Genomic DNA, 23,662 nt, shown 5'->3' with positions numbered 1-23,662 from the left:
GCATTTTGCTTACCCTCCTTGGTGGACAAACACCGTCCACCAAATCTAGGAGTGTGCTACAACTGTGGAACTAAAGGGCATGAACACGATGAGTGCTTTAAACCCAAGCGTGTCTTCTGCATATTGTGTGGATTCAAGGGATTTGAAGCTTCTCACTGCCCTTATTGTTTGAAACATGGGATTAGGTCCAATTAAGAATATTGGTACTATAATCCCCAAAAATTTCAAAAGAAAATTTCCCGTAGCTCCGGACGGTACCAATTTTTCAAATTATTCTCCTTAAAAATTTTCCTGTTAAACTCTTTCATTGGTACACCGCGAGTGATTTTTTCCTTCAAAAACTTGGTATCCATTATTTTGATCCAGGCATCCGTTGAATGATGATCATTTCTACGATGACCTGCAAGTAAAACATCAAGTTTTGGGTGAGATTGTAAGGTAGGCAGCTGGAACGCTAGTTAAAGTGTCTATCTCTCGTGCATTCTGTGACAATCCAAGTTTGTCGAACCCTCAGAAGTGAGGCAACAAGGATAATGTCGTCACATCATGGACACGATCGCTAGCAATTACACTACCTAAATCACAATACTCACCCAAAATCGAATTTCATCGCTTACAACTTGGTTGACCCGTTGGTATGGGTCGGTGATCTTTCTTGAACCAGCGTGAAAACTTCCATTTTCCTCCCATCGATTCTGCACAATCGGCTCCATACGGTTGCTCACTTGGGAGCTTCCGAAGTACGAGCAGAATCGAGGGCGGATTCATTCTCGCCAATCACGCTGGAAATCATCCCTCTTTCCTCTGGAGCTGGCCCCATAAAACCTTTCGGGCACCTCCCATTTGTGCCGGGTCTCTTTGAGCCCTGGGTTATTTACATTTTCTTCCACACGGAAGGACTAAAACACCACGATCGTGATGCTTTTCGTTCGAAAGCATCAAAACCTCGAAAACCTTCAACAATCACGTTTCGCGAAATCGCTTGACGATGCGACCGGATTGGTTACTTACATTCCAAATCAACATCTTCCTTCCCCGCAGTCGCATGACGACGTCAAAAAGGAATCACCAGCTTTCCTTTTGCTGACAGTTATGCGGGTGTGGCGAGTAAATCCGCATTTACGTATTTTATTCCGATTCATGCAGGAGGTCATTTATGTATGCGCCTTTGTATAATAAATGTTATTTCTATGTAAAATTCCCGCGCATAGATGGCAACACTTTTTAAACCTTTTTTTTTTAATTTGTTTGTTTCTTCGTTGTTTTAATCTGTCAGAACCAGGGAAATTCAACTGATTCCGCATGGAATCAGTTCGGAATTACCTTGTATTCGCATTCGGTGTCTTGCTCAAGTATATCTGTAAAAGAAATACTTGATGCGTAAAAGACTATACCTTGCGTCCTTATTGTCTAGTCGTTTTCGGTATTTTGTGTGTTGTATGAATGAGCAAATGTTTTATGTGAATTGAAATATTGAATGAATGTATAAGAATGAATGGTTAAAATGAATGAGTGTGATTGTGAAATGGCGGGGGTTCATTCAGTTATCTTGTTTGATCGTGTGAGCGTGTAGGCCAGTGAATGGGATGAATGAGTGGCACATTTTGGATGAATGTGGATTGAATTGAAACCCCTTCTGTTTGGTTAATATGAATACCGTCAGGACGGGAACATTGGACGTCAAAAAAACATAACAAGAAAAAAAAACAAAAACCACGACAACCGTTCCTCTGCTATGCTTAACAATCCTTGACCGGAGGCTAGCAGGGTTTTGGGAAGTTGGGTTGTTTTGGGTGTTGTCCTGAATTGGTCTGGGGGAGTTGAGGATCTTTAGCTCTCCCATTGAGAACCGGATGTGTCGAGGGTGGTCTGGTGCCGTTAATAGCGACGGGTCCCAGTCCTTGTCTGCAGACAAAACCATGAGACGATGTACCGATTTAGATTTTGTTTTGTTCGGTCGTTTCCCTGATTGTTTTACACTTATTTTTAATCAGAATTTGTGGAAAATGTCTTTGGTTAGGTTAGGCAGATTTTTTATTTACATTTATTTATTTATTTATTCTTTTAAATCGTTATTTATTATCATTGTTATCGGTGTTAGGTGTTAGGGTTAGTCAAAAAAATTGTTGCCAATTTTTTTTTCTCGGTGTGGGCGAGATTGTAACCTGTGGTTACAATTAAGCTATTTTGTGTAATATTTTTGTAGTGTGTAATTTACACCTATTTTCACCCATTTTGTTTCCGTGTGTAAATGTCCCACAGTGAAACAATTTTAGCGTGTTGTGTAAAATGTCAAAATATGTTGATTTGTTTTGACATATTGTTGACGTATTAGTTGGCAACATAAATCACCACTGTGTTGTGATTAATTTTAATTTGTTCGTTTTTCATTTATTTTTATTTGAATCGTTAGTTTAGTGTTGTTAGAATATAGGGGATAAATTATCGTGTGAATTGTATCGGTGAGCCGAATAAAAGTAGGTCTCCATCTCCTCCCGTAGCGGAAAAAGCGGCAACCAACATAGCCAGCATAACATGTCGAGCACGGTGGCAGGAGATGGCGGTTTTGTTGTGTGTTTTTGGTCGTGACGATGACGTAAAAAGGGGAGAGTGTTTCGAACCACGAAGGGCGACGGTCGCGTCTTGATCTGTTTCGACGAACTTGGAAAGTTTTCGCCACCAAAACCGGGAAAAGTGCCGTTTATGTCCGGAAGAAAGCTGGAAGATCGTTCCCAGCACCGTGATAGTGGTTCCCGATCGGAAAGTGCCGGCCCGTGGTTTCGAGAACGCGAGTGCTGTGTAGTGCAGTGGAAAGGGTTGGAACCGCCACCATTTTGGGAGTGCTAATCGTTAAGGAGTTGTTCGCCTCCCGGTGGTTCCGTCAAAGGTTCCAAAAAACCCGCCGTCTTCGCTACGCAGGCTCAGTCAATAGAGCCTAGTCTCGCCCGTGTAGCTAATCGCCAAGGAAGACGAAGACAGGTGCGTACAAAGGGGCGTACCACCTGTGGCAGGATTCTGCGGAATCTGCCGGGACTGCTTACGGTGAGTAGGCAGTTCGGTGTTTCGACACCAGCGTCGCTAGGGGGGGTCCGACAAAGGAGTCAATCTCCTCCCCCTAGCTAATAGTAAAGGACCGTCGCTTAGGCGGCGTTTGTGCCCAAAAAAGTGAAGAAGAAGAACAAGAAGAAGAAAGAGGAGGAGGAGCTTCGCACAGTCCGTGCGGAGCGAGAGAAAGCGAACGACCACCGCCACCGCTGCAGTACGGGCCCCAACGAGTGACGACCAGTGCCGTAGTAAGGGAGGAGTGAGAAAAGGTCAGCTTAGAATATAGGTTTTTTTTAAATTGATATATTTCTTTCTTTTTTCCCATTTGATTTCATCCGAAGTCCAAGTTTAGTGTTAGTACCCTGCTCTAGGCCGCCCTGCCGGGTTGTCGTTTCTTACAAGACTGCCGAGAATACGTAAGTTCCCTTATATCTTGTGATTCATGCGTTCTAGAGTTTTTCAGTAAACGTGGTATCGATATAATATCGATTACAGAAAGTCTTTCAACCTTGGAGTTCTGATAAGTAACCTGAAATGTACGATTTGACAGATAACTTTGAATTATTGTTAAAATGAAAATTGATATTTTTAGTTTAATTTTTAATTTAATTTTTTTAATTTAATTGAAGTTTTTTTAATTTTATAATCAAGCCTTTACGCCAAACACTGTCGAATCCTTTTTTTTATGTCTAAAAGAACAAGATCAGCAGAATTGCCTTCAAATTTGTTGGAACGAATCAGATTTATTGATAAGATGCCGAATGTCCATGTCGGAATCCGAACTGTTCATTGCCAAGTATTGAATTTTCAGTGATGTGGATCATTATTCTGTTCAAAATGACTATTTCAAAAAGTTTACTGATGGAGGAAAGCAAGCTGATCGGACGATAGTTTGAATCTTCTGCAGGATTTTTGTACGGTTTTAAAATTGGTTCAACCTTGGCATTTTTCCATTTGTTATGAAAATTTGCCAACTGAAAACATTTATTAAATATATTAACCAAAACTGATATGCTTCTCTTTGAGGATGTTGAAAATTTTCATATAAATTTATAATTATATTTTTCATTTGATTTTTTTTAATAATAGTTCTCACTTCTTCCAATTCAGTCTCCTAAGAATTTTCGCAAACGTTCCTTGACATATGAGGTTATCATAATCCTAAGTACCTTGATTTTCAAAAAATACTGGTGAGCCCTGAATTTAAATTGTGTGCGCTTTCAAGCTGCATTGCAAATTTTTGAGCTTTTTCGAAAAAAGTAAGTAGTTTGATTTCCTCTTTTAATGCTTTGTTTAATCCCTTAATTCAAAAAAATAAAATTATTTTGTTTTGCTGATTTTTATTTTTTAATTGTGAAAAAAGGTTCCTCATTTCTTTCTGCAAATTCTGCCGCATAATTTTCATTGCAGTATCGCAAGTGCGTTGAAATTGCCTTCTCCTCAGGTTAAAGATCATCGTCTATAATCACGGATTCAAATTTCACTTCACATTTTGGTGTTGCAATGCCCCCGGCTTCAACAATGGAGTTTGTTAAAGTTTCAAGCGCATTGCCAATATCAAGTTTTGTTTGTAGAGAAATGTTAACATCAGATTAGAGTCAATATATGTTTCATATAGTTTCCTGTCGGCTCGAAAATAATTGAAAGTGGAGCTGATAGGATTGAGAATCGCTTCATGGGATATTTGAAATGTAACAGGAACATGATCAGAATCAAAATCAGCAGGATCAGTTGGCTACAAAAGTGACTAGAGTCGGTTAAGACCAAATCAATCGTAGAAGGGTTTCTAGAAGAGGAAAAACATGTAGGGCCATCAGGGTATTGAACTGAGAAATTTCCTGAAGAGCACTCATCAAATAAAATTTAGCCGTTGGAATTATTTTGCGAATTATTCCATGACCGATTTTTGGCATTAAAGTCACCAATGACAACAAATTTTGACTTATAGCGAGTCAATTTTTGCAAGTCAGTTGGGAGCAAAATAAAAACCCTGTGCATTGAAATGGCAAATAGGCAGCTATGAAAGTATATTTACCAAGCTGTTTTTCTGTACATCTGCCTGTTTTGCTTTTTCTAAAGCTCTAATATTATTTAGACCACTTTTGTTAAAGTGAACAAAATAATTTTCTCGAGATAGCCCTTGCCGAAGAATTCCAGATTGTGTTTTCATAATTATTACTTGGACTGGGTAAAATCCAAGTAAATCATTTATTCCATTTTTGATCTCTTCAGGTGACTTATAGTCATTTGACGGACCTTTCAAGACGACTTTGAATAGACGTTCAGTTTTGTCGTCATAAATAAAAAAATGTGCTTCTTCTCTTCAAGATGTTTGAGAAGAAGTTCGCGATCTTCAAGAGTATCCGGCAAAACGCGACAGTCTCCTTTCTTTGCGATTTGGACGGAAACCTTGATTCCCATAATGGATTTCAAGATCTCCTGCCTAAACCCCCAATTTCGGAACAGCTGACCACGATAGGCGACATTCTTTGCTTCCTCACTTGAATCAAAAACCCTGGCTAGAGACTGCTTCGATTTGGTGTTTAGAAAATGTATCTAAAGCATCGAACTGATTGCTCATTTTGATACAATTATCAACATTAACCATTACACCTCCGATAGCTTTCACTAACGGGTCCAACGAAAAATCGAAGGCACGGGTCCTAACAAGGACTGTAAAGGAATCAGTAGTAGAACAATAGTACTGAAAAGTATTATTTTTGTAGCACTGAGAACCACTGATCTATTGCTTTTGGTAGTTTTCAAAACTTCCAAGAGCAGAGAGAATTTGTGTACGCATAGCACGGAGGTACGATGCGCACTAATTTAATTTTTTATCTATCTTAGCACTACAAGAAGAAACTGATCACGTGTTTTATATGGTTTGAAAGAAACAATATTTTCAGTGCATATAAAGTTGCAACTGTAATACTATACAAATGGGTGTTAGCATTTCTAAAGCTGATATAAGGCTAACATTTCGCACTTATAATTACTTAGGTTTTGCTGTTCAATCTGCCTCAATTTCAAGGTTAAGTGAATCCAAAATAGATATGAACTCACCTTCTCGCACCGCTTACAATTGCCAGTTAGCTTCTGATTTACATTCCAGCTTTCGGTTAATATTTTCACTGCCAGCAAAACCTCCTTGGAAATTTTGTACAACTGTTTGAGCTCTGAAATGACAGAAAAGGACAAAGAACAACATTGAATTTACTGGAGTCTCTAGCTGAGGCGGTAGCTGAGTAGGTACGCTGCGTCATACCTAAAACTCGTTGCCTTGTGACGACGTAGACACCCGAACCAGAACCGTGGAAAGGGGGAGAAAAAGTCATAAAAGAAAAGTTAAATACATTACATTTAATGTCTTCATGCGAGCGAGCACGAAGTCCCCCTCCGACCTACAAGCTCCACTTCCTATCTTCCAATCAAACGCAACCGGAGATGGTATCATGGGAGGTAATACCGAGCGAATAGTGGCGTATCGCGAGTTCACCCTTTTTTCCCATTTCCTGCCGCCCCCCACCAAAATCGAGCGACCATTTTCTCAGCTGCGTCCGATAGAGAACAAAGTGGAACATCGGAAGCGTCGTCGAATGGGAAAGTTTTGCTGCAAGTTTGGATACTACACGATGTTGTCGTTACCGAAGAACTACGGCTAGGGCGGGCGGTTTCTGTCCGGGAAAGAACTACATAAAGTGACAATTTAATGGAATCAGCTTATGTGTTTGGAGTTAAGCGCTCCTATGCAGCAATAGCGAATTTTAAATGGAAAGGCAATGGTTTAGTTTCATGTGGAGATTGTTGTGGTTAATCAACTACTGGAGCTACTAGTCTCTCGTAGCTTATTGTTGTCGCAATATTAAACGTGAAACTATATGTTTTGTAATTTGATGTAGCTACTTTGAGAATGTATGTTGAAAATATATGACATTATAAATTAAGCTTAAAAACAGTTTAACAGAAATCAAAAGCGAGAAATGCAAAACAAGTTCTTATGTCCTTCAATTTAACTCAATTAAAGTGATCTTCAATATGTTTGTCATACCATTTCACTAAATTACAGTTTAAAAAATGTTGATTGAAATCATTATATCCTTTGAACCGGTGTCCACAGGCGACTGCTACTCTTCCATGGATTTCTTCAATTATTCTAATATCGATTCTTTTCTTCCTTCCTTAGCCGAGTGGTTAGAGTCCGCGGCTACAAAGCAAATCCATGCTGCAGGTGTATGGGTTCGATTCCCGGTAGGCCCAGCATCTTTTCATAATGAAAATTTCCTTGACTTCCCTGGGCATAAAGTATTATCGTACCTACAACACGATATACGAATACGAAAATGGCAACTATGGCAAAGAAAGCTCTCAGCTGATAACAGTGGAAGTGCACATAAGAATACTGTAAGCTGAGAAGCAGGCTTTGTCTCAGTGAGGACGTTAATGCCAAGAAAAAGAACATACGTAACAAAAGACTGAAAATCGAGGTTTCATTGTATATGAACGGAGCACGGAGTTATAAAAATGTAAATCGATTACAAACAAGACTGCCTTACTCGATATTTCGTATCTCAATATCGAGTTAGAGAACCCAAAGTAAAGGTTGATTTTCATACCTACAGCGATGGTCTCTTGGATTGCATTTGCACTGATTTTGTGTTTTATAACTCGATACCTTCATAACTCGATGGTCCCTTGAATATCGAGTTACGGTTAGTTGACTGTATATCGGAATCATTATACAGTTTCTTGGTACACTTGAAACAGCTTTAACCCGTATAGGCCTGAGTGAAAGCATATATACTGAATCCCTCACCGCTCAGAGAATTCTCAACGGATTCAAATGATTTTTTGTCTGTTCACTGGCCCACATAGAGATCTCTAGTTTCTAGAAGAAGCCAGAGGAACTCGGAAATATTCCTGTGGCCGGAGTTATTCCGGTGGGTCACTGGATCAAGTCAGGTAAAAAAGGGCTATTTTTCGGGACATGCTAAGTTACCTTTATTTATTTGCAATGACAATCATTCTAATTTGCAAAAATCATTAAGATCAGATATTCAACATTATGAATTAAGAGTTGTGCGCCGTTTAAGATATACCGGATGTGGCCATTCGGACGTAATGCCCGGAAGAACCGGTTATAGATTTGTTGGATACTAAACCGTTTCAATTCTCGAAAAGTAGAAATCGAACATAATTGTGCACTAAAATGCATTTCCATGAGCTTGGCATAGATGTTCAGATAGAAGTTGGCCACTTTATCGTAAGTTTGAGGCGTCCCGGGATCCGAAAATGGTCTTTTGTAGGATTAATCAAATGCAAAACTCATAGTTTTCCAATTCAATCATTTCTCAAAAGGTTTACACCGATGCAATTTTTTTAAAATTCCGCTATGTAGTGGCCACACTATAATAGATTCCGGAATTTATCTGTGACTTGAAATTTGCCTACCTCCAGGGGCCCAAACGCACAGTACCCTTCTCATCCGACCTGACCCAGTGATCCACCGGAATTACTCCGACCACATGAATATTTCCGCGTTCCTCTGTCCACTTCTAGAAACTAGATATGTATGCCAGTATACTGACAAAAATCATTTGAATCCATTAAAAATTCGCTGAGCGGTGAGGCTTCTAGAATTTTTGCTTTCACTCAGGCCTATACGGGTTAAGTAGAAGTCTTTGAACCCTGCAAGGGGTTCTTCAATACTGAAAATTGGAATAATTCATGGTCCAGAAATTGAAAGCTTTTTCGTAAAGCTCGTTTAAAACCTTGTTAAGGAATGTTTGGAAAATGAAAAAAAAGAAATGTCGGCTTTAAGTATAAGCCTAAACCTAAAACAATGCAATGGATAAGCCAAAATAGTTCTAATCATTTAAACACTTCTGACCAGATTAGTAAATAAAAATGTTTTCCACAGCCTTGTTGAAATTGTAGGCACATAATTACTAAGCTATGATATTCCATTCTAGGCCTCGAAAAACAAAATGCAAAACAATAATCATACAGTTTGTATCTTTCCCTCTTTTTTATTATTTAAATCCCATTCTACTTATTTCAACGAACCATTAAATTAAACTTTCTTGTTGCGTTCTACCCGGAACACATTTCCATATCAGAACGTTCCCATGTTCCCTCTCATTTCCAGAATCATAGGTTCGGAAAAGCTTCGCACTAAAATTAAGCCATTTCCAAACACCACTAAATAAATTACTATCAATCATGAGTTACAAATTCAAACTCATTTTAATATCCCACCGCTCCACCTCAGCCCGAACCCGGCCAGCCAGTTGGGAAAATATATAATTCAAATAGCGTATAACCAGAGGAAAACACAAGAAAACTAATTTCCTCTTTTGTCTTTTACTACGAGCATCGGGAAATCGGCACAGGGAGAGGATCTGCGCTCTGCTGTCGTTTGGTTTGCATGTTCAGCTCGGTTCTTTCCCAGTTAGTTTTGGCATCTCCGCACAAGATTGGATCGGAACACAAAAGGAACAACGGAATAAGCTGGCACTTTTACCAAAGTCAATTCACGACACTCTTCACTTTGTAGCGGAGATTGAGGTAAATGTGTCATAGGAGGCAAGTAGGCCAGTCCTATGTTTTGCAACAACTCGTTTTTATTTGAGTTTAATAACATGTTCCCTTATAAATTTAAGTACCGTTTTGGCTCATACTCTGAACACTTAAGGCGAGCAATGACTTAAAATGAATCTGATAGGCATAAAATAGATGATATTTATGAAAACTTCAATTTCTTCACAAAGTCTAACTGTTAGCTGTTGGGTGTGTCGATAAAATTGTTTATTTTAGCTAGTTAAGTATTGGTTTCACGTAAAAGTGTGGAACAACTCATTGATTCAAATTCCGAACAGTGCGAATAAATCGTATTCAAATGAATAATTTCGCAAATAAAATTATCTGAGCTAGTTTGACTGGTCTTGAACTATAGAATCATCACTACTCCAGAGGTATAAAATAGATTGAAAGACGTTTAAATTTAATTGCAATTGACTGCCATTTACTTGTAATTTGATGACATATTTCAGAGAAACATTTCAACCACAACGCCATACAAAAACCGGAATATGAGTCTATTCGGAATTTGAGACAAAACGGTACTATGTACAAAATATAATGAAAATTGCTCTTTTTTGAAGAGTGAAAATGTGAAACTAACATTATGTTGATAATAAATTTTCGAGTTGTTTAGTGGAGCCTCCTACACTTGAGGTCGAAATACGCATATCTGTCAAAGAATACATGCTCTAGTGGAATTAACTGGTACGGATCTAAATTCGATTTTTCATTTATTTTACATTATGTTGCTAAACTGTTAAGTTTGAAAATGGAGACGAACCAGCCTCCGGCTGAAAGTCTCGATAATAAAGATAATAATAATAATAATAATAATAATAATAAGTTTGATAAGCTTCGGTCAAAGTTAGAGAACACGTTGTTTAAGATGGCACATTTTCCCAAAAATCCCCTACGGCAGAAAAACAGGCCAGGGATGCATGGCAGGTATAGAAAAACTTTCAATCCGTAAAAGCTCATCTGTGTCTATACGGTCTATAGTTTTGGAACTGTCTGCATCGCAATGCAGCAGAACTTTTCATCGCTGGGCCGGTGTTAGGGGTGTGGTGGCGTGAAAACTACTTGCTTTTCCTACAACATTGTACAACGATAATGACGTGATGAGCGCTTCCAAGCAACGGTTGCTTCAAGTTATTCATGAATTAAATTACAATAGAAATTATTAAGGTTCATATATTCATCAACAATGCAATCAACAACGGGTGTGAAAGAAGAAGTAACCATATTAAAATGAAGTTGAGAGTAGCATTATTTATTGAACTTTTATGAATGTAATACACTACCCATATAAGCAAGATTATTCCATATAGATTTTCGAACTCTTAATTATCATAACATTCATGTTTTAATGTATAATTTACTTCGCGTATAAAAATTAACACACTCTGTTTGAAAATGTTGTGGAAAAATATGAAGATGATGTACTGTTCATATCTAAATTCCGGACAGCTTCAAATTCTAGGCACTCAATTTTGTATGGGAAGCATTTGTAACGACCATAGGGTTAATTTATGATTAGTTCAATGTCTTTCGTATGCTTCAAAACATTTGTCCATATAGTTAAGTTAAATATATTGAACCAGTCTAAGATAAACACATCTTCCCTCTGCATGAACATTTATTCGAGTTCACGAGTAGCATCCTCCAAACCACATGTTAAATGAGTTCCGTCCGAAGCCAATTCGCACATGTTATGTGCCGCCCAAAAAGCAACAGCGATAGCGCTCTAGCCAAATTTGCGCGCGTGCTTCTGAGCATTGACCCCCAAGAAATGCATTCAAGGGATATTGAACTTTCCCGAATGTTTCGCCTCTCTTTAGGTCGGAGATAGAGACGAGTCGTTTTGACGAAAGCCTTTCGGTGAAGAACAACCCCCTCCCCCTGACCTTGAATGTTTCGCGAGCATAGGAACGAGGAAATCTCAGATATTTCTCTCGGGAAATATTTCAGATTAGAAGATAATATGCATCTCGCGACATATCTGAGGATTATCTGATTTTGACCGATCACTTCGTTCTGGCTAGTGGAAGAGGCAGGAGTAATCTATTTGAGTTGTTACGCCGTGACGTGTATTTGAAGGTGATTGTTAACATGCTTTGTCTTTAGGTGATATTAATAAGTCTTTCCCTCTAGTTAGTTGCTATCAATTGGCAGTTAGTGCAAAGTTAGTGCAGAGAAGGAGATTTGTGTGCGAGTCAATTTGTGCAGGTAATAAGGTGTAAAATATGTGTGCTAAATGTGTGTGCTAATCCGTTTGTCGAACGACACCACGTGTTCCCAATTAGGTTGTGGCCGTCCTGTGTGCCATACACGTCACACCATTCCGTCCAGATCACTTCTGACCCCACCGTCAGCTACGAGGTTTATCCCGGAGGTACGGAAACCGGAAGGGGGCTTGCGCACGTTATTCGCGCCCCAGGCGATAGGTAGCAGGCACCCAGCATTCATCACGAATTGCGCCAAACGTGAATAGGAGTTCACCGCCGGCGTCGCGTCGGCCGTCCCCGTCGCATAAACCCACAACCGGAGAAAGAGAGTCGGAGAGCGTCATCACCAGCACCCATCGACGCTAATTTCGCCCAGCGGCGCGTTCACTGACGAATGAACGGCCGTCTGCGGTACGCGTAAGACCTTCCGAGTGTTGATCAAACCGTGAGTAGAAATCATGCATGATTAGAAAATAAGTCCTTGCGCATGGCTCAGTTTTGACCCGCTACCGTAGCCTATGAGTCGGTAGCGTGGCTATACCAGAAATTCACGTGGCTACCCTTAGATCCCGCGCTTGCGCCGGTAGTCACCCTGAGCACGCACACACGCACACCATTCGAATGAACATCAGCACACTCAATCCAAATGACGACAAGAGAAAGGTAGATAGAAGGGAAAGCAAAGATTAGGCCTAGGCTAGAGTAAAATGAAGATACAAAGAGAGGGAGAATAAAATGAGCAATGAATTCATGTTATGCTGTTTATATGTCGTAGAGTAAGGTGGGAAGAATAAATGCAGGCAAAATTTATAGTAAAATTTATGTTGTTTAGTGTCGAATAGTGAAGAGTCGTCAATAAATGTTTGCGTAAAGATTTTGCATGTTAATTCGGTCGTAGTTTTTTGTATTTAATTTGTTTTACTTTACTGGGGCGGTTCCCCGAAACAACCATTGATGCTCCCTATTTTTCCTCTGGTCAGATCGATGATTTGTCAGGTCGGCCAGTGATGAGAACTTAGCGAATTAGTTTTGCGTTGTCTTTTCGTTCTTATGTTTCTCGTAATTTGAAATCCCGTCCTTTTCCCTTTAAATTGTTCTTCCCAAAGTTGGACGTCAGCCAACTCGTAGCTATCTTTGATCGGGAGTAATTAGACCCATTCCCTGGGAGTCTCTACGGCCGGGCAAGCCCTAAACTGGTAGGTGGTCTCCGAAAGGAGTGGCGCGTAAGCCACCTTACTTTAAACCCCGAAACGCGCAGGCTGGCGTGTTACACATTTCACACGAAATGTTAAATAATTGCCATTCAAAAGATCCCACTTTCAAGACTCGTTTTTATAAGCATTTTTCATAGATATCTATTAAAATTGCAAATGCCTAACTGCCTTACTCGTTTTGAGCAATGATTTATTTTTATTCGCTAATCTATTATATCTGGCTTTTGATTTTTATAATTTTTATTTTTGAGCATCCTTATCCCTTTTCATTTTTTCTTGAAGCCTCTTCTAGTTACTGATTTTTGTAAATAATAAAAATTCAAGTTTTTACAATACTCTTAAAAATATTTAATTTTCATTTTTTGTGTAATGGAAAAACGGAAAACCAGGTTTCAAATTATTTTTATACCACAAAACTCTTCTTATGTGATAGGTTATTCGAAGAAAAATATAAAAAAGGTCGTTTTTTATATTACACGTTAAATGAACTCTAGGCATTTGTAGGTCATATAAAAAAAAGAATTTTTCAAACAATTTTCAAAAATACAAAAAATGTATAAAAACTTTTCTTAAACTTTCTTACTTCGCGTGCTATGAGTCAAGGTTTAAGCCAAAAATAAAATCATTTCGATTTCCGAGCTACGAAGAAATACACAAAATACCAAAGTGTACCCCGTCTAAAAGCGGGGTTGGGTATTAGAGGGTTAAAACTTATACTTAACTGAAGCCTTAAATGTTCGTAATGAGAATCAAAATGGTGGTCTCATATTGAAAAACAAACTTCTACACGTAAGCAAATGGACTTCGAAATTCATAGAAACCCCTTATCAAAATACGCCTTAAGAAACAGGATTGAAATTCTTCAATTTGTCTTATGGAACCAAAATTTGAAAAAAAAAAAAGTTTCAGTGCCAATCTGGAATCGAACCAAGAACCATGCGATCGAAACGCCCGTGCGTACACCATGCGTATTGACTCCTTGATGTGGAGTGATTCTTAAACGCTAGGTACTGTTGTGGCCAGCCCTAGGCACGGACATTCGGACGCTCTATGTACCAATCTCGGATTTGGTGGCGTATTGCTTTAAGCTGTTATTGGTTTCAATAAGTGTCATTAAAAGCCTAAGGTAGTCCATGTTATTTACAATTTCAAGTTATTTTTGAAATTTAATTGTCCGTGTCTAACTGGTAATGCAAGTTTCGTCACGAATATGTCTATTATTTATTTTATCTGCATGAAGTTCATTGTCGTGCACTTACAAGTCTAATTTAATCTTATTGTTTGAATACACTTTATTTATTTATTTTTATTTATTGTTAACTAAAGCGTGGTACAAATTTAATGTTTATCGTGTTTAACAATTATTCCTTCTTGTCTTGTGTGTAGATTATATGTGTGTGTGTTTGTCAGTCTTCGTTATAGTTGTCGTTGACTGTCATTGTGATGTTTCAAAGTCAGATTGAGTTAGTACTGTCAACTGTTGCCGGGTGATCTGTTTCTTCAACATTCCCCGACACGTTTTGCTGACAGTCTGCTGCAGCTGTACTGCTCTTCTTTACCTCGAGCCAGGGACGAAAATACTCAATCTACCCTCGTATATATTGACACTTGCTGGGTAGAATCTTCGTTGATTTTTATTTGTTTTTATCCTCACCTTGACAACACAAAAAAGATTGGCAAAGCGTTTGCAGCAAGATTGTCAGTTTCCTTTTAACTTGCTGATACTCAACCGCTTTGTGATAATCGGAAACAAAAAATGATTTTCATTTGAACTACCTTGACTTTTTTACTTTCCGCTTCAGGATGCACGAAGCACACTAAAGACACGTCAATATCATCGATTCCGTGCATCGGATCGTTCATTACCCGTATAGCAGCATATTTTTTAATTAATATGAACCTGATTGATAATTTTCTTAAACTTACTCTTCTGGTTCTGATAATCAAAAACAACAACGATATACGGGCATCGTTGTTCGATTTCTTCATCTATTTTTGTGCTATCTTCATTGGTACAACCATATTGGTGGTGGTGCGGTTACTTTGATGGTGGCATAAATGTAAGTGAACTGAGTATAGTGAGCATGACTTTTTTCGTCCCTGCCTCGAACACGACAAATACAGTAACCGACTTCTGCAGCAGTCCATTGGAAGTCTGAACATCGGCTCGGAGTATAACGCCATCTGTAGTAAATCCTTACTGTTTTGCCCCGTTTCCAGCTGTTCCGTAACCCTGAGTCTACTACCATCACCAGATCTCCAGGTTGCAGAGGTTATGATTTTGTCAACCACTTGGACTGGCAATTGATTGTAGGCAGATACTCCTATGTCCACACCACAATAGATCCAGGTTCATCTCTTATCTATAAGCCTGGGTGAACAGAAAGCACGAAGAAGTGAACTTCATCCTGACACAGTTCTTGTCAAGTCACGGCTGCTTCAAGCAGTATCTGCATCGATTTGATGCGTCTTCACCATTCTGTCCTGAGTGTATGGAGATTGAAGAAACGCCCGAACATGTTGTCTTCGACTGCCCGAGGTTCAACATAGTACAAAAAACGGTATTGGCTGCTTTTGGTGAGTACTTCAGCATAGAAGGTGTGGTACATGTAATGATAAGCGATCCCGATCTTTGGAATATGATGACCAACATGGTGGTGCAAATAATGTCTGGCTTACAGTGCATCTGGCGAGCAGAGAAGAGCAGCGAAACGCAGAGAGAAGCGCATGACGTCGGGTTGTCGGGCGCTGAGGAACCGGAAGTTACCCTACACCGAAATCGCAGGATCTACCTCGGCATCTGCCCGGCCAGCTTCAGAGTAGGCCAAGTCCACCGTCGGGGACTAGCTGAGTAGATTGCGGAATAGCACCGGCAAATGGTCGTCAGGACACCTGTGAAACGGACGTTTCCTTCCTCTGGAATCGCAGAACCGACCTCGGCATCTGCCCGGATAGCATCGGTTTGGAAGATCTTCCGCCGCCGGGGAAATCATCGTTGGAGTAAGATAGATCCACCGTCGGGAGCTACTTTGAGTAGTACGAGCGTATCACTGGCTTGAGTCTTCGGAGCGCCAGTGAACCGGCCAACAACGGAGTAAGACCAACGCATAAAGTTACCGGCTTCGGGAGCACCCGTCGAGGTGCTCTCCATCGGAGTAGGCTAGCTTTACCGTCGGGAACTACGCCGAGTAGTATCGATTACGACGAACCGCCGGCTTTGGGTCGTCGGGGCGCTTGCGAACCGGAAGTCATCCATCAGCCGGAATCGCAAGACCGACCTCGGCATCTAACCGGTCCACCCGGAGAGCACGACGAGCAGAAAAAAGGAGCCAAACGCACCAACAAAGCACAGTAGCATCTACCGAAGAAAGTCTCACATGTCCCTGGCGTGTGGTCGGCCCCAAAAATGTGAGTGACGTTGAAGTTACAAATTGCAGCCAGATCGAATTGAGCAAGAAGTGACGAAAAGTGTAGAACGTCTCTATGTCCGGCTTCCTCCCTGCTGAGATAGTCCTTAGCGCTGTTTTCACCGACCTCCCATGACGCTCCCATACGCCAACTATATGTGGGGTTGGTTTAAGCGCCATTGTGTGTCAGCGTTAGTGAACGTTCCAGTCATGTTGATGCTTGCTATCTCCTCTTTGAGCTCTCTGCTTGTACCAACAAAGTTTGTTCCCTGGTCGCTTTAAATCTCTAGCGGTGATCCTCGTCGCGCTATGAATCGTCGGATGGCGATCTTGCATGCCTCCGTCGATAGACATCCAATCACAGAGAACAGACATGGAGGCTCGAATAAAATTCCATTAAAATCACGTGTAAAGGTTAGAGTCAATCATCAGCGCCGCCAAAGCAGACAGCGCGACATACAAACTCGTTTCGACCACACGATGGCACTAGTGTACGTCAACATACATTGGCACACAAAGCAACGCTAGCGACAAGTGGCAATTTTTGATGGTGACACTAGCGCTAAACTGTAAAAAACGGCAAAATTGAAGCTCCTTTATTCAGATGATAGCGCCGCGTAACAGGAGCATAACGACATACTTTGAAACGACTAGTACAAAGCTTTACACACGCTGACGATTAAAGATGAACGTCTGTTCTCTGTGATCCAATCACTTCGAGGTGTACTGCTTGTTCCGTTAGGCATGTCACGAGCATCACCCATTTCTTCACTTCGTACCACCGTACGTGTATCGAAAATGGCCCGCATTTTCTTGACTTCCCTGGACATAGAGTATCATCGTACATGCCACACGATATACGAATGCAAAACTGGCAAAATTGACAAAGAAAGCTCTCAGTTAATAACTGTGGAAGTGCTCATAAAGAACACTAAGCTAAGAAGCAGGCTTTGTCCCAGTGAGGACGTAAAGCCAAAAAGAAGAAGAAAGGGGAATCTTGGGCCTGCCTTATTGACAGTACACCAGTAACAATGTTTAGAAATCTGTCGAGCAATGATTCAAAGTCAGACGATGTGAATTTTTTGACGAATTTCTTTGAGCACGGTTTGACCATTTCCATTTGTTTGATGGTACGAAGAGACGCACAACCACGTGAAGTAGTTGTTTTCGGTAAAACGACTGGAAATTAGGCCGAGTATGAAGCGTGTGAAGCATTTTGCAGTCGTTCATTCAGTCTTGTGGAATCTTGAGAATTTCCACAATGGACTGTTTTTTCCCAAACTTCTTAAGTTGATGGGCTTGGAGTTGCCAACGCCACACGGAGAATTCCGCGTCCTGAATCTCTAGGCGAGACAGTATCGCAGAAGCTGGAACTTTAGGAGCGAACGTTCTTCTAGAAACGGCAATGAAACGACGTACAAAAGCGATGGTTCTAATTATTCGCTGAATATTTAAGAACCTCTGGAAATCTACGAGAGGTTCCTTTATTGCTCGATGATGTGCATGTACCGGGCGTTGTTTTTCTGATGTATCTGCTTCCGGCTGTTCCTGTGTCGGCCGATTCTTCGTTGTACAGAAACCCTGGTTTGCAAAACATTCGACTGTGTTCTCGTAGATTCGGTCCGTTGCTCCATTGTGTTGCTTCGTCCGCTACGTTGAGGCGTGATAAGATCCATCTCCATCTTCATTCATCCAACTTGGTTTCGTCCAAAATTTCTCTAACATGAAACGCAACTAACTGTTGGTACTTCCGTTGATTGATTCAATTCACGACAGCACGGTTCTTGAATCGTGTACCAATGACAGCCGCCTGGAGGTCTAAACGGAATGTTGACAACGGCTTCATAGGGCCATTTTCATTTTGGATGACACAAGCACGCATCGGATCTTTCTGATAGACAATTCAAAAGTATGCAACGCAAGTGTAGGCCGCTTCTCTAGCATCTACGAAAACGTGAAGCTGCAAACTCTGAAGACAATCGGTACTATAGTTTGGGGAATAGTACGGCGAGCAGAGCTAGCTGCTACAGAATTTGAATCCATCGTCACCATGTATCGTAGAGTTCCGTTGGAATGAAATGGTCGTCCCATCAAATTTTAGTACACCAAATATTTTGTACCAAACACTTTCCATGGATCACGAACGCGGTGACTAATCCCAGTGTGTCAAAAACACTCATGACGACCTCTAGAATCTGCCGTACAGTTGGTACGCTCGTACCGTTGACCAGTGTTTGAATGGCGCTTCGAAAATTGACTGCGATTGTGAACGAGTTCTCATTCGGCGTCCAACTCATTCTCAGTACTCTTCCATATCTCCGTTCCTTTTCCGACGGTAAATTTCTCCGCAATCTGGTGACCTGGATCCCCGACCCATTGAACGAACACTTCCAAATTCGACAACCAATTCCGGATCTCGAATCCTGTCTTAGCATGAACGGTCTTCACGTTGAACGCCAGTTTCACCGCTTTTTCCTCTGAGTCTAGACTGTCTAAATAGTCATCGACATAATTAGGTACTCTCCGTGATGGCTATCGCTGCCTCCGGATATTGACAACTCCACTCCTCACCGTTCCTGTTCCTAACGAATTGAGCCGACGACGGTGAGCAGGCCAACCCAAAGGTTGCCATGTCCATGACGTATTCCTTAAGCGGTTCACCAGTTCTATCTCGAAACAAAAATCTTCGGGCTTGACGATCTTGCGGATGTATTTGAATCCAATGAAACATCTCCTTGATGTCACCTGATATTGCAATCTGCCATTGCCGGAAGCGATACTACACTGTAGTGAGGGAAGTCGTTAGCTCTGGGCCTTTCCACTTTGATCGTGGCGTCCCAGGCGACTCGTACCTTACCTAGTTTGTAAGGGTTTGTTACAACCCTTAGGGACAAATACCAAACCCTTCGTGGATCGCTGCTGTTGCTCTCCTCTTTGGTTTATTCGTGCGCATAGCCTTTAAGTTGGTAATCAACGATTTGCTGTATCACGTTGTTGTATAGCTCTGGGTTCTGCCAAGCTTATGCTTTAGCTTGAGCTTGATTGGCCGCCCGTGGATGCTACTCCAGTATTGCCAGATCAGCTGCACTTACACAAGGAACCGACCGAATGACTGCTTGGGACTAACAGACACCCTCAGTGTATAAGAGCTGGTGATCTTCTATTTTTATTGACCCAATGTTGGCTGAGCAGTCTTTAGGGAATTAAAAACGCTATTTTTTTATTTTTCCCGACGTTTTGGTTCGTTTGGGACCTTTTTCAAGAATTCTAAAATTTTAATGTTATAATCAATTTTAAAGTTTTACATGTAATTTTAGGTCAAACATAAATACCAATCACTACGGTTTTCTAGTAAAGATTGCTTTGCTTAACGCTAAAATGTCATGCGGGAATATCGGTCTGAATTGGAAGATTTTAAGTTAACATTCATTGGTCATGTTTTTTCCGTCCTACACTTCTATTTTTAGGCAACAATGGTGCCTGCCATGTCAGAAGGCAGACCAATAATGTGGGAAAGGGGAGGAAATGATGTTATACTTATACTGGCCCACTGTAGACCGTGGAGTTCGACTGCATCTACGCCAGTTCATGCGAAAGTGTATGGATTGGGGGAAAGGCATGGCAGAGAGGTTTGCTTTTCTGGTTAGCAGACTGCCCATGTATCAGGCGTAAGAAAAGGTGTGCGCGTGGAAGAATGGAAGCGTTAGGGAAAAGGTTGCTTGTCCTTCTCTGGTTCTAGCGTTTGCTATGAACGAATAGTTTGAGTGGGATAGATTAAGAATGGAAGATAGAAGCAATTGAGAGATATACAACTACAGAGTACGAGGAAAGGGACGGGCCTGGGATTGAACCCATGCTCTTCTGCTTATGTAGCAGAAGTGGTTGCCTTTAGACCACCAACCCTGTCTTCTCTGGGTTCTGCCAAGCTTCAGCTCCAAACATTTCATGCGTTGTTCTGCCATGGCCCAACTTCCCGGGAACTCGGCGTAGGCCGGTTTGATACCTTCCAGATGGAGTTCAGATAGTGGTTTCGGCAACGCCAACGCTCTCTACTGAGAAGAATCCGTTGACTTTCTCGTGAAGTTCATCGTCTGAAGATCGGGCGCAAATGTGAAGGACCCTCTGCGATGATCCGCAAAAGCCTTCCACGATTCCGTAGATTGTCCAGCCAGGCCTAGTTATGGTGGCCACTGACTTGAACTTCTTCCCTTCTCTTTTCTTGAGCGTTACCAATAAGTTGGCGTTAGCCACACCAATAGGCAATGCGCTATCATAGCTAGCTATTGGTAAACCTTTCAGGTATTCATATTACCGGCAAGCTCCTGATACCGCAGCAATTGGGGTGAGAGATCCAGTTTCTCTACTGTACGCACATCTTCTAAGACATTCTTCATGGCAGCTTTTGCACCTGATATTTCCATCTGCAGCAGTCGACTGAATTCGCCTCCGTTCGTGTTATTCCACTTGTCCATTGAAGGCACGGTGATTCCAGTTCACCAGGAACCCCAAGTTATTCCGTGAGATGCTGTTTCTGGTTTCCCGGGATACAACAGTTTATGGTGACGTAGTTCACATCCGTTAGATCCACATACTGTCGCTTTACACGGCCATTTGCCATGCCAATTAAGCAGCGTAGGCACAGGTATGTCTGATGAGCTAACTTTCAGCGATCGTTAATCGACGCCTTCATATAACCTGAGGCGTTATTCATCCCGTTTTGTTACTGCTAGTCGTTTATCGTAAGCAAGGACTCGTTTTCACTAGCATAAATACAGCATGGACAACTAGCAAAGCAACATGGTGAAATACGGATGCGACCGATTTGCATATTATAATGAAAGTTGAAATCAATATAATTATCTTTTTATTTTATTGTTTAAGGTAATATAAAGTTGAGATTTAACAAGTTTGTCTTTTATATAGCGTGTGAAACTTTTTGTCATTGTTTGAATGGTTCAATTCATAATTTAATCAAAAAATAATATAGTTTATCTCATCCTGAAAAGACAGTATCGCAAACTATTGTCAATGCTTCATAATTTGAGATTCACCTTCTCACAGTTGAAAATTCCCACCCAACGCCCATCTAGTACCCGGAAGTAGAACTCATCCGGTAGTGCGACGACAACGATAAATGATGGCCGGACTCCGGACCGGAGATGAAAATTAAATTTACCACTCGATGAGACTCGATTCAACTTACCTGGACTGTCACTAGTGGAGGAATCGAGAGCTTTCAGCTTGGACTTGAGCTCGAGCGTTAAAAATTGAAGGGTCCTCAGTGGATCGAAACGGAATAAATTAATACCGTCAGTATCCAGCTCCGATGACTTGCACATCACATTGGGCCGGCTAGGTTGGGGTGTTGCCGCAGATCGTCGGGGCTGCGGGGGAACGGCTACAATAGAGCTGTTCGGTCGTGTGGTAGAATACGATGGCGCTGCTGACGATGATGATGAGGATGCTGACGTTGACTGTAGTCCTGGTGGGACCTCGGCGGGCACTGCACTGTGATGAGACGCATTCTGAGCAGGAGAAAGAAAAATATAGTTATTTAATTTAAGTTGAATTACATTTTTTTCGTTCTGTGAACGGACTTTCATCTTCTTCTTCTTCTTTATCTTTTTAATGGCATTACGTCCTCACTGGGACAAAATCTGCTTATCAGCTTAGTGTTTCTATGGGCACTTCCACAGTTATTAACTGAGAGCTTTCTTTGCCAAATTTGACATTTTCGCATTCGTATATCGTGTGGCAGGTAGATGATACTCTATGCCCAGGGAAGTCAACAAATTTTCATTACGAAAAGATCCTGGACACCACCAGCATGGCTTTGTTTAGTAGCCACGGACTCCAACCACTCGGCTAAGGAAGGTTCCGGACTTTCATCTTCTATGTTAAAGAACTTAAACTGTCGGCGTGTCTAACAAAGAAATATTATCACAAAAATCTTTTATTTGTCATTTTCCTAAAATAAAACAAGTTAGTACTTTATAGTAAATCAATTTCAAATGTAATCGCAGTACAATGAGGTTTTATACCTCTCAAGTACGATGAAAACTTAAATTTTAAATCAAGCACAGTTAATGAAAGGGTGTGATGCAAAGAAGTGTAAGTGACAAACAAGGTTTCGAGAGAAACGACTTTGAAGTTTATTCAGATTTTTTTTCATTTCATACAAATTGCATGGGAATCAAAAAGCTGAGCCAGTCTTCAAAGAACTATGTTATTTTTTCAGCTGAAAGAAAAAAACCCTTAAAATATCGTTGGAAAACTTGAAAACTGGAATGCATAATTTAGATTTACCAAATAATGATGATAGTGTTTTCTAACACAGAACACCTAGATACAAGAAATGACATAACATTAAATGGTACTAATAAAAAAAATCAGGTTTGTTTGATGTAGATATTGGTGTTTTGGACTGTCTTACTAAATTATTGTTAATCAAAACACTGTAGAAACCGATGAAAATTTCAATCCGTAGACCATTTTTTATAAAAAAGTTTTCGGAATCTCTGGGTTAACTTATTTGTAAAACATGTCAAATGACTACAAAAATTCGGGGATAGCTCATTTCGCATAGAAGCGTTTCACATAAGGATGTGTATCATAATGGACGATTCGCATGAAGCAGTTTCATGCGAAAACGGGAAGCATTATAAATAAGGCGTATTATTCTCATTATGGCAATGTCTATTATGCCAAACACCATTATGCGGAACGTCTTTTTGCGAAATGCATTAGCACCCCGCAAAAATACTATATTTTTGAATACTGGAAAAATTTTCCAATGCTTATTTTGAACAATGAACTTTTGCCATACACACACCGTGATAACCTTTAATAGAAATCCGACTACCGTAAACGGGGTGACTTGCAACGGCGGGGTGACTTGCAACACATTGTAATTTACAACTAAATTTCACTATAAAACCCAAATTTCAAAAGAAAATTTGTTTTAAATCGGTGCTTCAATACGTGTGACTCACAATTCAAGTAACGGCCACGATTAAAGCTGATATTGTAGATATGTTTATACATTAAACATAATTCTTTTAAATGTCTTGAAAACTGATACTTGATGGAGGTTCAAAATCGTGAACTGAAAACATGAGATAGATTTAATTTACAAAAGTAATATTCTACATGGTGTTCCTATAACTAATAAGTGATAATATGAAATTTTTTT

At 40.5% G+C, this 23,662-nt stretch overlaps 2 protein-coding genes across 4 annotated transcripts in view; one reads left to right on the top strand and one right to left on the bottom strand.

Annotated features, from left to right (window-relative positions):
- Positions 1 to 23,662, top strand: part of LOC5575494 (glucose transporter type 1) — an 816,694-nt gene that overhangs the window by 385,842 nt on the left and 407,190 nt on the right. The gene's annotated exons all lie outside the window — the stretch shown is intronic.
- Positions 1 to 23,662, bottom strand: part of LOC5578848 — a 245,337-nt gene that overhangs the window by 200,354 nt on the left and 21,321 nt on the right. For both annotated transcript variants that reach the window (XR_002500246.1, XM_021843615.1), the window contains exons 3-4: positions 21,674 to 21,995; positions 6,109 to 6,221 (exon numbers count right to left, since the gene is read on the bottom strand). Coding sequence is in view for 1 of the 2 variants with exons in the window: in XM_021843615.1 (XP_021699307.1) it covers positions 6,109 to 6,221; positions 21,674 to 21,995 (435 nt within the window). In the remaining variant the exon portion in view is untranslated. The remainder of the gene's footprint in view (positions 1 to 6,108; positions 6,222 to 21,673; positions 21,996 to 23,662) is intronic.

This window comes from Aedes aegypti, chromosome 2 (genome assembly GCF_002204515.2).
Source record: "Aedes aegypti strain LVP_AGWG chromosome 2, AaegL5.0 Primary Assembly, whole genome shotgun sequence".
NCBI classification, from domain to species: Eukaryota; Metazoa; Arthropoda; class Insecta; order Diptera; family Culicidae; genus Aedes; species Aedes aegypti.
The sequence above is the reverse complement of the archived record's forward strand: the minus strand, read 5'-3'. Positions and strand labels throughout refer to the sequence as shown.